This window comes from Neoarius graeffei, chromosome 5 (genome assembly GCF_027579695.1).
Source record: "Neoarius graeffei isolate fNeoGra1 chromosome 5, fNeoGra1.pri, whole genome shotgun sequence".
Taxonomy (NCBI): domain Eukaryota; kingdom Metazoa; phylum Chordata; class Actinopteri; order Siluriformes; family Ariidae; genus Neoarius; species Neoarius graeffei.
In genome coordinates, this window is record NC_083573.1 from 82,971,616 (window position 1) to 82,985,750 (window position 14,135).

The 14,135-nt window shown below is 41.9% G+C and overlaps 1 protein-coding gene across 4 annotated transcripts in view; it reads left to right on the forward strand.

Annotated features, from left to right (window-relative positions):
• The window catches only part of LOC132887095 (piezo-type mechanosensitive ion channel component 2), a 345,950-nt gene that overhangs the window by 127,626 nt on the left and 204,189 nt on the right, over window positions 1-14,135 (forward strand). For all 4 annotated transcript variants that reach the window (XM_060922465.1, XM_060922467.1, XM_060922466.1 and 1 more), the window contains exon 4: window positions 12,457-12,499. In XM_060922465.1, the coding sequence (XP_060778448.1) occupies window positions 12,457-12,499 (43 nt within the window). The remainder of the gene's footprint in view (window positions 1-12,456; window positions 12,500-14,135) is intronic.

Sequence of the window (14,135 nt, forward strand, 5' to 3'; positions counted from 1 at the left end):
GAGAGAGAGAGTGGGGGAGAGAGGGAACATCACATACTGTGCATGTGTACATTTTGGGTGTGTCTGACCTTTACCAAAAGTAAATAATCACTGAACCTCGTAGAACATATATACACTTCATATATTATTATTGTTGTTAAGATCAATACACAGTAGACACTTTACAATCTTTAAGACCCTCATGTCAGTTTTCCCAATGTAAACAAATATCTCACCAGCGTCTGTTGTCGTGGAAAATGTCTTCGTTCTGTCATCAGTCCAGGGCAATACCAGTGTATGATGTGTTGCTTTTGGCTCACACAGGTATAGCAGGTGGAAACGCTTGTGATTTTCAATACAACACCAACATGGTGAGAGGATATATACACAGGTTTTAACACCTGTCAGTCTAATGCAACACACCTGAACAGTACTATCTATTGTGCAGAGAAGGGATAGTAAGACTAATTGATTTTGTATCTGTGGACCAGCATAAAAGTTCACAATTTTATTGCGCTGATTAAAAGAGTGTATTTCTAACATCTTTGCTTGGGTAAAATCTGATTTTTTTTTTTTTTTGGGGGGGGGTTAATTTATGGTTTGCTGTCTGCTTAAGAAAAACCAAAGAAATAAAATCAAAATCAAATCAAACTATCTGTACTATGTTGAATTGCATAGCATGACATTCTTTTGCAGGGCGGCATGGTGGTGTAGTGGTTAGCGCTGTTGCCTCACAGCAAGAAGGTCCTGGGTTCGAGCCCAGCGGCCGATGAGGGCCTTTCTGTGTGGAGTTTGCATGTTCTCCCTGTGTCCGTGTGGGTTTCCTCCAGGTGCTCCGGTTTCCCCCACAGTCCAAAGACATGCAGGTTAGGTTAACTGGTGACTCTAAATTGACTGTGAGTGTGAATGGTTGTCTGTGTCTATGTGTCAGCCCTGCGATGATCTAGTGGCTTGTCCAGGGTGTACCCCGCCTCTCGCCCATAGTCAGCTGGGATAGGCTCCAGCTTGCCTGCGACCCTGCACAGGATAAGTGGTTATGGCTAATGGATGGATGTTCTTTTGCATCACATTGTGTTGAATCAGATGGTGTCGAATCGCACTGCATCACAATGGGGTGAATCATCTCATCTCATTATCTCTAGCTGCTTTATCCTTCTACAGGGTCGCAGGCAAGCTGGAGCCTATCCCAGCTGACTACGGGCGAAAGGCGGGGTACACCCTGGACAAGTCGCCAGGTCATCACAGGGCTGACACATAGACACAGACAACCATTCACACTCTCATTCACACCTACGGTCAATTTAAAGTCACCAGTTAACCTAACCTGCATGTCTTTGGACTGTGGGGGAAACCGGAGCACCCGGAGGAAACCCACGCGGACACGGGGAGAACATGCAAACTCCACACAGAAAGGCCCTCACCGGCCACGGGGCTCGAACCCGGACCTTCTTGCTGTGAGGCGACAGCGCTAACCACTACACCACCGCGCCGTCCGGGGTGAATCATATCGTATCACATTAGTATTTACTTCATATATCTTTAATATATTGGATCACTGAGCAACGCTTTGAGATGTGTATCGCATCAGCCTCAGTGATGGACATGCACATCTGACATCTCTAGTGCAGAGCATTTCATGTTCTGTTGATATGTTTGTCTTCTTTGGCACTTTTCTGATGAACTCGTATCTGTGAATGTATGCATGTTCTGGTGAAATATCTTCAAGATTATAACACAAGTTACTTTGCCTTGACTTTAACACTCAGAGTTGAAATGTGTGAACATAGTGAGGATTAAAACCCAAACTTGCACACACTGATATTCAGACGTTAAACGTTCATACAGGTGTAACTGTCGGTGGAGTTTGCCTAAACAGAGGCCTGTCTCAGTTATGTGCAGTTCTTAACTTGGACTTGTTGCATAATATAGGCTTGAGTACAGCGCAACATTACCTCTAGCACCTCTCTCTGACAGTTTAATGTAAGCATAATGTCATGTTAAAAGGTGCCATTTGAGACCAATATTCAATTTATAAATAATGTTTTGTTTTCAGAAGAGACAGCATCTTTATATCTTAAGCAGAAGCATATCTTACATGAAGGTCCAAATTGTTTATGGATACAATTTTGAATTAAATTAAAGTTTACGTATACACCAATCAGCCATAACATTATGACCACTGACAGGTGAAGAAGTGAAAACATTGATTATCTCATTACAATGGCACCTGTCCAGGAGTGGGGTATATTACACAGCAAGAGAACAGTCAGTTCTCGAAGTTGACGTGTTGGAAGCAGGAAAAATGGGCAAACGTCAGGATCTGAATGACTTTGACAAGGGCCAGATTGTGATGGCTAGATGACTGGGGCTGAGCATCTCCAAAATGGCACACCATATGGGGTGTTCCCAGTATGCAGTGGTTAGTACTTACCAAACGTGATCCAAGGAAAGACAACCAGTGAACCGGCGACAGGGTCATGGGTGTTGAACGCTTATTGATTCGCACAGGGCATGAAGGTTAGCCCATATGGTCCAATCCTACAGAACAGCTACTGTAGCACAAACTGCTGAAAAAGCTAATGCTGGCTAAAGCAGAAAGGTGTCTGCATGAACGTTTTCAGCAGTTTGTGCTACAGTAGCTCATTTGGCCCTTGTCAAAGTCACTTAGATCCTTACATTTGCCCATTTTTCCTGCTTCCAACACATCAACTTCAAGAACTGACTGTTCTCTTGCTGCGTAATATATCCCACCCCTTGACAGGTGCCATTGTAATGAGATAATGTTATTCACTTCTTCACCTCTCAGTAGTTTTAATGTTATGGCGGATTGTTGTATAGTGCCTTTCTAAAACCAGAGGTTGCTTTACGAGTACATAACATAAAGTAACAGCATAAAACTTTAAAGAGTAGAAAGAGAAGAGTAATGGCATTAACCAAAATAAATAAAAGATTGGGTTTTTTATTATCTCATCATCTCTAGCCGCTTTATCCTTCTACAGGGTCGCAGGCAAGCTGGAGCCTATCCCAGCTGACTATGGGCAAAAGGCAGGGTACACCCTGGACAAGTCGCCAGGTCATCACAGGGCTGACACATACAACCATTCACACCTACAGTCAATTTAGAGCCACCAGTTAACCTAACCTGCATGTCTTTGGACTGTGGGGGAAACCGGAGCACCCGGAGGAAACCCACGCGGACAACATGCAAACTCCACACAGAAAGGCCCTCGCCGGCCACGGGGCTCGAACCCGGACCTTCTTGCTGTGAGGCGACAGCGCTAACCACTACACCACCGTGCCGCCCGGGTTTTTTATTATTTCAAATTAAATCCATAATCATATAGTTTATCCAAGGTATATATAATAATTTCTTTCTGGACCTCTAAATACAGAGAACTTCGCTGATTCTGAATACCGTCCTATAGCCAATCATCTGGGAAGCTGAAAACCTTCAGAGATATCTGTGACACTTGTTTAAACAAAGTAAACAAGGTGTTCAGTCCCACTCAAAGACATTAAAGAAATCTTTCAGCAACTTTTTTTCTATTTGACATGAAACATTTGTAAGGACTGCACTACATGATGCTAACAAGTCACTAATTTCTTGCCTCTGTCATGGATGGCACAGTGTTACAGCAGGTTGCCTTGCCACCTCAGAGGTCCAGAGTCCCTGCTTCGATCCTCAACTCAGGTTACTGTCTTTGCAGAATTTTAAACATTCTCTCCATGTCCATGTCGGTTTCCTCTGGGTTCTCTGGTCTCCTCAGGCCTCACAACAGCATGCTCATAGATGCATTGGCTACTCTAGGTGGGAATGTGTGTGTACATGGTCTGGCATTCAGGGTGCATTCCCACCTCGTGTGCAGTGTTTCCAGGATAGGCTTCGGATCCAGCGCGACTGCCGCCAGGATAAAGCGGTTACTGAAAGTGAATACACTCATACATTTTTAACCTAATCTCTGCATTTGTGGTGTATGTGAGAATACCACAGACAAGAATTTCAACATGTCTCACCATACTGAGAAAACTCAATTTATAATGGGAGTCTATGGACAGATTTTTTTTAATAAGTGGTTTTTAAAAAGTGACTATATGACACTAATTCAAATAAAAAATACAACAGTAAAGTACATCTCAAGATGAGAAAGATACTGGAAAAAGTCTGAACAAAGTCAAATCAAGTCAATTTACTTGTATAGTGCTTTTAACAATAGTCACTGTCACTAAGCAGCTTTACAGAAAAATAAAGCTTCGAAACATCTCGTCATCTCTAGCCGCTTTATCCTGTTCTACAGGGTCGCAGGCAAGCTGGAGCCTATCCCAGCTGACTACGGGCGAAAGGCGGGGTACACCCTGGACAAGTTGCCAGGTCATCACAGGGCTGACACATAGACACAGACAACCATTCACACCTACGGTCAATTTAGAGGCACCAGTTAACCTAACCTGCATGTCTTTGGACTGTGGGGGAAACCAGAGCACCCGGAGGAAACCCACGCGGACACAGGTAGAACATGCAAACTCCGCACAGAAAGGCCCTCGCCGGCCACGGGGCTCGAACCCGGACCTTCTTGCTGTGAGGCGACAGCGCTAACCACTACACCACCGTGCCGCCCCGCTTCAAAGCATATGAATTAATAAATGTATCCCTAATGAACAAGCCTGTGGCGACAGTAGCAAGGAAAACCTCCCTGAGATGACACGAAGAAGAAACCTTGAGAGGAACCAGACTCAAAAGGGAACCCATTTCCATTTGGGTGATAACAGATTGCATAACTTATAAAAGTGAGCTATTTATAAGTGCGCGAAAAGGTGCAATTGTGTAACCAAGAAATTAATTATAGTTTTAGGATGAAGTCTATTTTGTTGAAGTTATCAACTGTTCATTGATGGAGACTTTAGTGCAAAACTGTTCATGACAACTACAGTCCTAAAGTTATTGTGTCAATTGTAGTCCTAAGCCATCGTTGCATAACTGTAAGTGTCCAGAGACATCTTCCAAGTGTATCTTTAGACTGTTCATATGGGGCCGTCCTCCACAGGAGCAAAGCAATGAGAACCTCAGCCAGAAGTAGGGCATCAGGACGGATCAGGAGTTGTACATATGGGGTCATCGGAGGAGCGAAGTGATGAGAACTCCAGCCAGAAGCAGGGCCTCAGAATGGATCAGGCGGGTCCAGAGAGCAGGAGAGGCCAGCATCACTGGTATCTCAGGACTGATGTGTAACTCAAAAGAGAGAAACAGAGACAGAGAGAGAGAAAGCACACACGGCACACACAAATTGTTATAAAATAAATATATATATATATATATTTTTTTACTTCTCAGCACTGGAGCAATTTACTGCGAGTTGGCCTAATGGTTAGCATATCCGCCTCTCGACCAGGAGATTGTGAGTTCTACTTGCGGTCGGGTCATACCAAAGACCACCATAAAAATGGTACCTACTGCTGTATAGGTGAGAGGCTGAGGGCTATGGAAACGAAGATTGGCACCGCACCCATGCACCTCAAAGAGCTGGTTAGTACTGGAATGCCATTTTGCCTGGGAAGACCAGATCCTGGCATGGAAGGGACTTTGACTTGACTGGAGCAATTTCGTAACATGGAATTTTGGGATTATTCATGTGTAATCTGTTGGGAATGGTGGCTGTTTCATGTTTACATTGATAACTTATAAATTCCAACCAACTTTTCAGGCAACTTTGACTAAAGGAATCATGAAACCTGTCTGAATTTTAAAAAATGGGGTTAGTGCTGGTTCAGTGGGTTAAGGCTCCAGGTTACTGATCAGATGGTCAGGGATTTGAGCTTCAGCACTGCCAAGCTGCCATTGTTCAATCCTTAGGCAAAGAACATAATTCTAACGGCTCCACGTAACCACATCGACCCCACACAGAGCTGGGAAAAAGATCTAAGAAGAAAAACTAGTTGCATAAAATATGTTTTGCATATATACACTTTGTTACTTTCCCATCAACCGCCCATGGACCTGCATTATAAGTTAGTTTGAAGTAAACAGCCATTTTGTTCTTTTCTCAGTGCAGGAAAACGTGGAGAAATTCTTGTCTGTGGTAATCGTGTATATGTTACAGATGTGGTGGATAGAGATTAAGTTGAAAAATGTTGAACAAAAAAACCCCAGAGTTTTCTTTAAGATATCCAGGGACCACATGAGATTGTCTGTTCATTGCTCTTGGAAGGCATAAAGTTAAAATCAACCGTTCTCAGACACACAGAGTGTGCAAAAGGCCTGAGAGTGAGCACGTAAAGATGTTTCTGGATACTCACACTGAGCGTCAATATCATCAACAGACTCTCCATCATAACAGGAAGGTCCAGTATGTCATGTGTGGACCGCTTGCTTTGGTGCTTTTATTCTCTCGATCAGATTTGAGATTGAGCATGATTCAGAAACCACTGGGAGAGGGGGCTGAAAACTGGGCTCACTCCAGACGTACTGATTTCTTATGCATGGCCTCCTGTGAGATGACAGCTTGTCTCTGACTCGTGAAGCTGCTCGGCTCCACACAGAGTATGTGTTGCAATTTGAAACACATGCTTTCTATCAGTGAAATGGAGTAAAAGAGGTGTGAATCACTACATACAGTGTGTATATCTCATACGCCCTTCTGTACAGCACGTCCAGGATTGAAAGAAATACTCAGAAGTGAGTGCTCTCTGGTTTAAGTGGCCGACAATACTGTAGCTTGCATGCATTTTTTTGATATTGTATTTCACTTTATTTAAACCTTGCTAGACTTTGCAATTAATGATACAAACATTACAGGAAAACATTCAATATTTATAAGCATATACAGTTAAATTGGGCGGCACGGTGGTGTAGTGGTTAGCGCTGTTGCCTCACAGCAAGAAGGTCTGGGTTCGAGCCCCGTGGCCGGTGAGGGCCTTTCTGTGTGGAGTTTGCATGTTGTCTGCGTGGGTTTCCTCCGGGTGCTCCAGTTTCCCCCACAGTGCAAAGACATGCAGGTTAGGTTAACTGGTGACTCTAAATTGACCGTGGGTGTGAATGGTTGTCTGTATCTATGTGTCGGCCCTGTGATGACCTGGCGACTTGTCCAGGGTGTACCCTGCCTTCGCCCGTAGTCAGCTGGGATAGGCTCCAGCTTGCCTGCTACCCTGTAGAACAGGATAAAGCAGCTACAGGAGATGAGATACAGTTAAATTATGTTTATCTGCAGATGAATAGTGATATATAATATACTGTCAGGAGCATAACTGTGAATTCTCAGCCATCTTAAAGGACCCATGGCATGGTGGTTTGTTGATGCTTTAAACGGGCTCATGGAGGTTTCCGGATGTTATATCCGCAGCCTTTCTCGAAATGAACCCTCGGCACGTAGATATAGCCTCCTGGGAGAAAGCCCCATTTCAGCGCTTTTCCCAGTGCGTCGTTTTGCTAATGAGAAGCATGGAGGTGGGGAAGGGTAGAGGGTGGGGGCGGGTCTTATCATTAATATTCATGACATGTAAACGTGTTACCTCTGATTGGCTAACAGCACTGTGACGCTACCTCCAGTGGGTCAGAACAAGCGGATGTGGGTGTCTTACTATGGCGAGAGAGAAGGAACAAACCGCGAAGGGAAAAATACCGCGTGCTGACGTCATTAAGGTGCGACGCGAGGAAATAAAATAAATTCAACAAATGTTTGGGTTTTTACTGAACAAACCAACAAATAAAATGAACGAGTGACTTAAAAAAAAGAATGTGGGTGTCTTTGTAAAAACTGTTTTGATTGGCTATTATAACAGAGCATACTGCATGCTTTTTGGTTTTGTAGCGCAGAGTACCTGGCTAACTGCAGGAAGCGGTTAGCTGCACAGCTAATGTAGCCATTGCAAGGCTAACGTGGCACCGATTTTAAAACACGGCAAAACATAAGCTCATAAGTTACAGTCAATTTCCAGACTAAACTCAGTTTAACAGAGCATGCTGCATGCTTTTTGGTTTTGTAGCGCAGATTACCTGGCTAACTGCAGGAAGCGGTTAGCTGCACAGCTAATGTAGCCATTGCAAGGCTAACGTGGCACCGATTTTAAAACACGGCAAAACGACTTAACAGTTATACACTTACTTGTTCGCTGTTTGTGGCTGATGCGGCAGGGATGCTTGGTACGGACCCAGGCTTCAGTGACAGTTGATGTGCAAAACCTGCCCTGTACTGTCCCAAGTTGTGGAAACATTCCTCAGGAAAATGCTTCCGACAAACGTACACTGTCTTAGGTAGACTCGACGGCATATTATTGAAGTAAATAAAATTAAGCCACAGCGTCTTCAGGGGCTCTCCTGTCGGCAGTAAAAACAGACTCTTTTCTGTGTTGTCACATCCATGTACAGCGCAATTTCCAAGTTTCGCTCGCTTAGGTGGTGCCATGTTGTGTCCTCTATGGTCTCCTCACTACAACTGGGCAGGCAATTCATACAGTGGGTGGGAATCCGGGGGGGGGCATGGGGATCATCTCCCTTGCTGACGTAGTAAAGGGAAGAGTTTATCAACGCGCCGTTTTGACGCGCCATCCTCAAATGTTGGGCATAGTTTGGTTTACACATTATGAAATTTCTAGCCACTGGGGTGACTTAAGAAGGTCAGAGGAACTCATTTTAACGTTAAAAAACCTCAGAAAGTGAAAATTTCATGCCATGGGACCTTTAAAAAAATATCGTTCTGGACCACAAACCATTTTTAATATTATATTTAACAGTTATTCCACGAAATCGAGTCGTACATGAGCTGATAGCCGATGAGACACGTAGCACCGAGTTGGCTATAAGCCATGTACGATGAGACTGAGTGGAATAACTGTTTTATTCTATCCACATTCACTGTATTTTGAGAAACAGAGGATTTTTATTTTTTGCAAATTCCATAAATAAAAACTTTATACAAAACGTCCAACAAAATCATTTCCACTTAGAATGTAAAAAAAATGGTGAAATGACAGTAGCAATTTGTGAAAAATACTTTTATAATAATTCTTGAAAAATAAAGATATATTCTTCAAATACTTTTATTTCATATTTTGTTGCTTTTTTTGTATTTTTTTGGGTTTTGTTTTCGAATAGAGTTTTTATTTCGTCCTCGGTTGGTTCGGCAACACACTCCGCCATTTTGTTTTTCTCTACTCGTGGTATATGAGCTGATAGCCTAGTAGTAGAGTAGCCAATCAGAGCGCGCAATTGCTCATATCCAGTGAATGTGGATAGAATAATGTCTTATATACATATAAATACTATACAGAATTTAATTATTTGCTCCTAAAATTATCCCCCACCTACAAGCAATGACCTTGTATATAATACATTCATAGATATACAGTAGTGCTTGAAAGTTTGTGAACCCTTCAGTATTTTCTATGTTTCTGCATAAATATAACCTTAAACAATATCAGTAAGTCCTCAAAGTAGATAATTAGAACCATATTAAACAAATGAGATTTTAAAAAAAATTGCACTTCACCATTTATTTATTGAGGAACATGATCCAATATTACAACCCCGATTCCAAAAAAGTTGGGGCAAAGTACAAACTGTAAATAAAAACGGAATGCAATGATGTGGAAGTTTCAAAATTCCATATTTTATTCAGAATAGAACATAGATGACATATCAAATGTTTAAACTGAGAAAATGTATCATTTAAAGAGAAAAATTAGGTGATTTTTAAATTTCATGACAACAACACATCTCAAAAAAGTTGGGACAAGGCCATGTTTACCACTGTGAGACATCCCCTTTTCTCTTTACAACAGTCTGTAAACGTCTGGGGACTGAGGAGACAAGTTGCTCAAGTTTAGGGATAGGAATGTTAACCCATTCTTGTCTAATGTAGGATTCTAGTTGCTTAACTGTCTTAGGTGTTTTTTGTTGTATCTTCCGTTTTATGATGCGCCAAATGTTTTCTATGGGTGAAAGATCTGGACTGCAGGCTGGCCAGTTCAGTACCCGGACCCTTCTTCTACGCAGCCATGATGCTGCAATTGATGCAGTATGTGGTTTGGCATTGTCATGTTGGAAAATGCAAGGTCTTCCCTGAAAGAGATGTTGTCTGGATGGGAGCATATGTTGCTCTAGAACCTGGATATACCTTTCAGCATTGATGGTGTCTTTCCAGATGTGTAAGCTGCCCATGCTACACGCACTAATGCAACCCCATACCATCAGAGATGCAGGCTTCTGAACTGAGCGCTGATAACAACTTGGGTCGTCCTTCTCCTCTTTAGTCCGAATGACACGGCATCCCTGATTTCCATAAAGAACTTCAAATTTTGATTCGTCTGACCACAGAACAGTTTTCCATTTTGCCACAGTCCATTTTAAATGAGCCTTGGCCCAGAGAAGACGTCTGCGCTTCTGGATCATGTTTAGATACGGCTTCTTCTTTGAACTATAGAGTTTTAGCTGGCAACGGCGGATGGCACGGTGAATTGTGTTCACAGATAATGTTCTCAGGAAATATTCCTGAGCCCATTTTGTGATTTCCAATACAGAAGCATGCCTGTATGTGATGCAGTGCCGTCTAAGGGCCCGAAGATCACGGGCACCCAGTATGGTTTTCCGGCCTTGACCCTTACGCACAGAGATTCTTCCAGATTCTCTGAATCTTTTGATGATATTATGCACTGTAGATGATGATATGTTCAAACTCTTTGCAATTTTACACTGTCGAACTCCTTTCTGATATTGCTCCACTATTTGTCGGCGCAGAATTAGGGGGCTTGGTGATCCTCTTCCCATCTTTACTTCTGAGAGCCGCTGCCACTCCAGGATGCTCTTTTCATACCCAGTCATGTTAATGACCTATTGCCAATTGACCTAATGAGTTGCAATTTGGTCCTCCAGCTGTTTCTTTTTTGTACCTTTAACTTTTCCAGCCTCTTATTGCCCCTTTCGCAACTTTTTTGAGATGTGTTGCTGTCATGAAATTTCAAATGAGCCAATATTTGGCATGAAATTTCAAAATGTCTCACTTTCGACATTTGATATGTTGTCTATGTTCTATTGTGAATGCAATATCAGTTTTTGAGATTTGTAAATTATTGCATTCCGTTTTTATTTACAATTTGTACTTTGTCCCAACTTTTTTGGAATCGGGGTTGTATATAATCACTGAGTTGCAAAAGTATATGAACCTCTTGGATTAGCAGTTAATTTGAAGTTGAAATTAGAGTCAGATGTTTTGAGTCAGTGGTATGACAATCAGGTGTTGAGTGTTTGCCCTGTTTTATTAAAAAAATATAAATTAAATTAAAAAAAAAAAACCAGAGATCTGTTAAAGTTTGTAGAAGTGTATTATTGCACGAACAAAGGAAATTTCTGAGGACCTCAGAAAAAGAATTGTTGATGCTCATCAGGCTGGAAAAGGTCATGAAACCATCTCTAAAGAGTTTCGACTCCATCAATCCACAGTCAGACAGATGGAGGAAATTCAAGATAACTGTTACCCTCCCCAGGAGTGATCAACCAGCAAAGAAAAGATAAAAAGGTGTGTAATAATCTGTGAGGATAACTTCGAAGCAACTAAAGGCCTCTGTTATATTGTCTAATGTTAATGTTCATGAGTCCACCATCAGGAGAACACTGAATAAGAATCATGTGCATGACAGGGTTTCAAGGAGAAAGCTACTGCTTTCCAGAACAATAATTGCTGCTTCACCACATGGACAAAGCAGAAGGCTACTGGAAAACTTTTGTTGATGGTGAGACCAAAATAGAACTTTTTGGTTGAAATGAGAAGCGTTATGTTTGGAGAAAAGAAACACTGCATTCCAGCATAAGAACCTTCGCTCATCTGTGAAACATGGTGGTGGTAGTATCATGGTTTGGGCCTGTTTTGCTGCATCTGGGCCAGGACGGCTTAACATCATTGATGGAACAATGAATCCTGAATGATTCCAGCAAATTCTAAAGGAAAATATCAGGACATCTGTCCATGAGCTGAATTTCAAGAGAAAGTGGATGATGCAGCAAGACAGTGGCCCTAAGAATGCAAGTTGTTCCAACAAAGAATGTTTAAAGAAGAATAAAGTTAATGTTCTGGAATGGCCAAGTCAAAGTCCTGACCTGAATCCAATAGAAATGTTGTGCAAGCAGTTCATAGGAGGAAATCCACCACCATCCCAGAGCTGAAGCTGTTCTGTACTGATGAATGAGCTAAAATTCCTCCAAGCCGATGTGCAACAGTTACCAGAAATGATTAGTTGCGGTTATTACTGTGCAAAAAGGTCCCAAAAGATACAGAAAGCAAAGGTTTGCATACTTTTGCCACTCACTGATATGTCATATTTATTGGATCATTTTCCTTAACAAATGAAAGACCAAGTAGAATATGTTTGCCTTGAGTTCTCTTTATCTACTTTTTGGACCTGTGTGAAAATCTGATTGTTTTATATGTATAGTTTATACTCAGTAAGTTATTTGTGTCTCTAAATCCTGCTTCTGCTTCTTTTCCCCCGCAGGTTCATCATGGGAGAAATCAATAAGACAGCTGGGCTTTGAAAGGTAGGAGTGTGTTGCCTCCAAATGATAAATTCAGCTGGACAGCGTTTACATGTGAACGATGACAACAGACAATTTATCGTTTGCTTTGATCCGCATGTTTTCACTGGAGACCACGTTTTCTTTGCCACAACAAGCCAGGATATTAGACAGAAGGATATTTTATCAAGCCATGCAAATAAAAGAAAAGAACATTCATTATTATTATTATTCATGTGACAGTCGCTTTCATCCAAGTGCGAGGCAGAATCCAATCCAACCCAAGCACATAGCTGTTAAAGGAGCCAGCAAATTTTACTAACTTACCACACGCAAGTGTAAGATACATGTAGGAAGAACAGAGGAAGGAATGCGCACACACACACACACACACACACACACACACACACACATTCTGCCAAGTTAAAAAATTTCTAATAGAGCGCCAAATAATACACATAACCACAAGCAAGGGCCACACACTGAGTGTTTGTGCAATTATTTGTATACACACACACACACACACACACACACACACACACACACACACACACACACACACACACACATATACATATATACTGGCTGGACTGTAAACACAGCTATAAAATAAGATCAAGAAAAATAGGCAGTTATTTGGGAAAAGGAACTGTGAGGGACACACACATATACACACACAGGGCCAGATGTGCACACATAAGAGGGCTCCACAAATCACGACTATTGCAGCCCCAAAATGCATGAAGTCTGACTTTAAAGTTCAGTTTATCACATAATTGTCACGTTTGAAATGCATAAATTTCAGTTTAAAAGTTGCTGTGAAATGGTAGAAATGGTCAACCATAGCATGTAAAGCTCAGAACTAAAGAAGAAAGGTATAAATGTGTTAATAAATGAAGATATACTAAATGAAGAGACTCACGTCAGGACAAGTGAGTAATATGGAGCACATTCACAGGGTTGAAACTTGGCAGTCGCATGGTCACCAGTGGCGATTAAAAACTGACCAGGGTTTAAGAAGTACGATTTAAGAAGTACGAAAAAAAAGACAATAAAAATTAAATAAAATGTTCCTTCCTTGGAGTACCTTTCTTTCTTTGCTTTCCTTTCCTCAACTCTAAGTTCATGAATTCTAGTAAAAGTTTAGTTCTAAAGTGAACAATTCAAAGCCATTCGTGAGTTTTCAGATCGCTCCATGATATCCACAATTTTCCCAAACTTTAACCTTTCCCAGGATTCATTGCTGCATTATACTGGAAGCCGAGATCTTTCTTCCGCTCCACTGTGTTGACGTTTGTAGCTAACGCTAACTGCTAGGTAGGTAAGATCGAAGATGTTTAAAAGATGGTTACATGGGTCTGATTTTCTGGCATGCTCTGGGGATAATACAGTCAGAGTGCTCCATCTGTCTACCCTCACGGAATGGATAGATGACATGAAGTTGTGGCCCGATGTCAGCTATGTTGACGTTGTCAATTATTTTATTCTTAGTGAGGGTGTTGATGACTGAGTTGGCCTCGTGGTTAGCGTGTCCACCTCTCGACTGGGAGATCGTGAGTTCTACTTGCTGTCAGGTCATACCAAAGACCATCATAAAAATGGTACCTACTACTGTCTGGCAAGGCACGCTGCAATACAGATGCAAGTGGGGAAGTCAAAC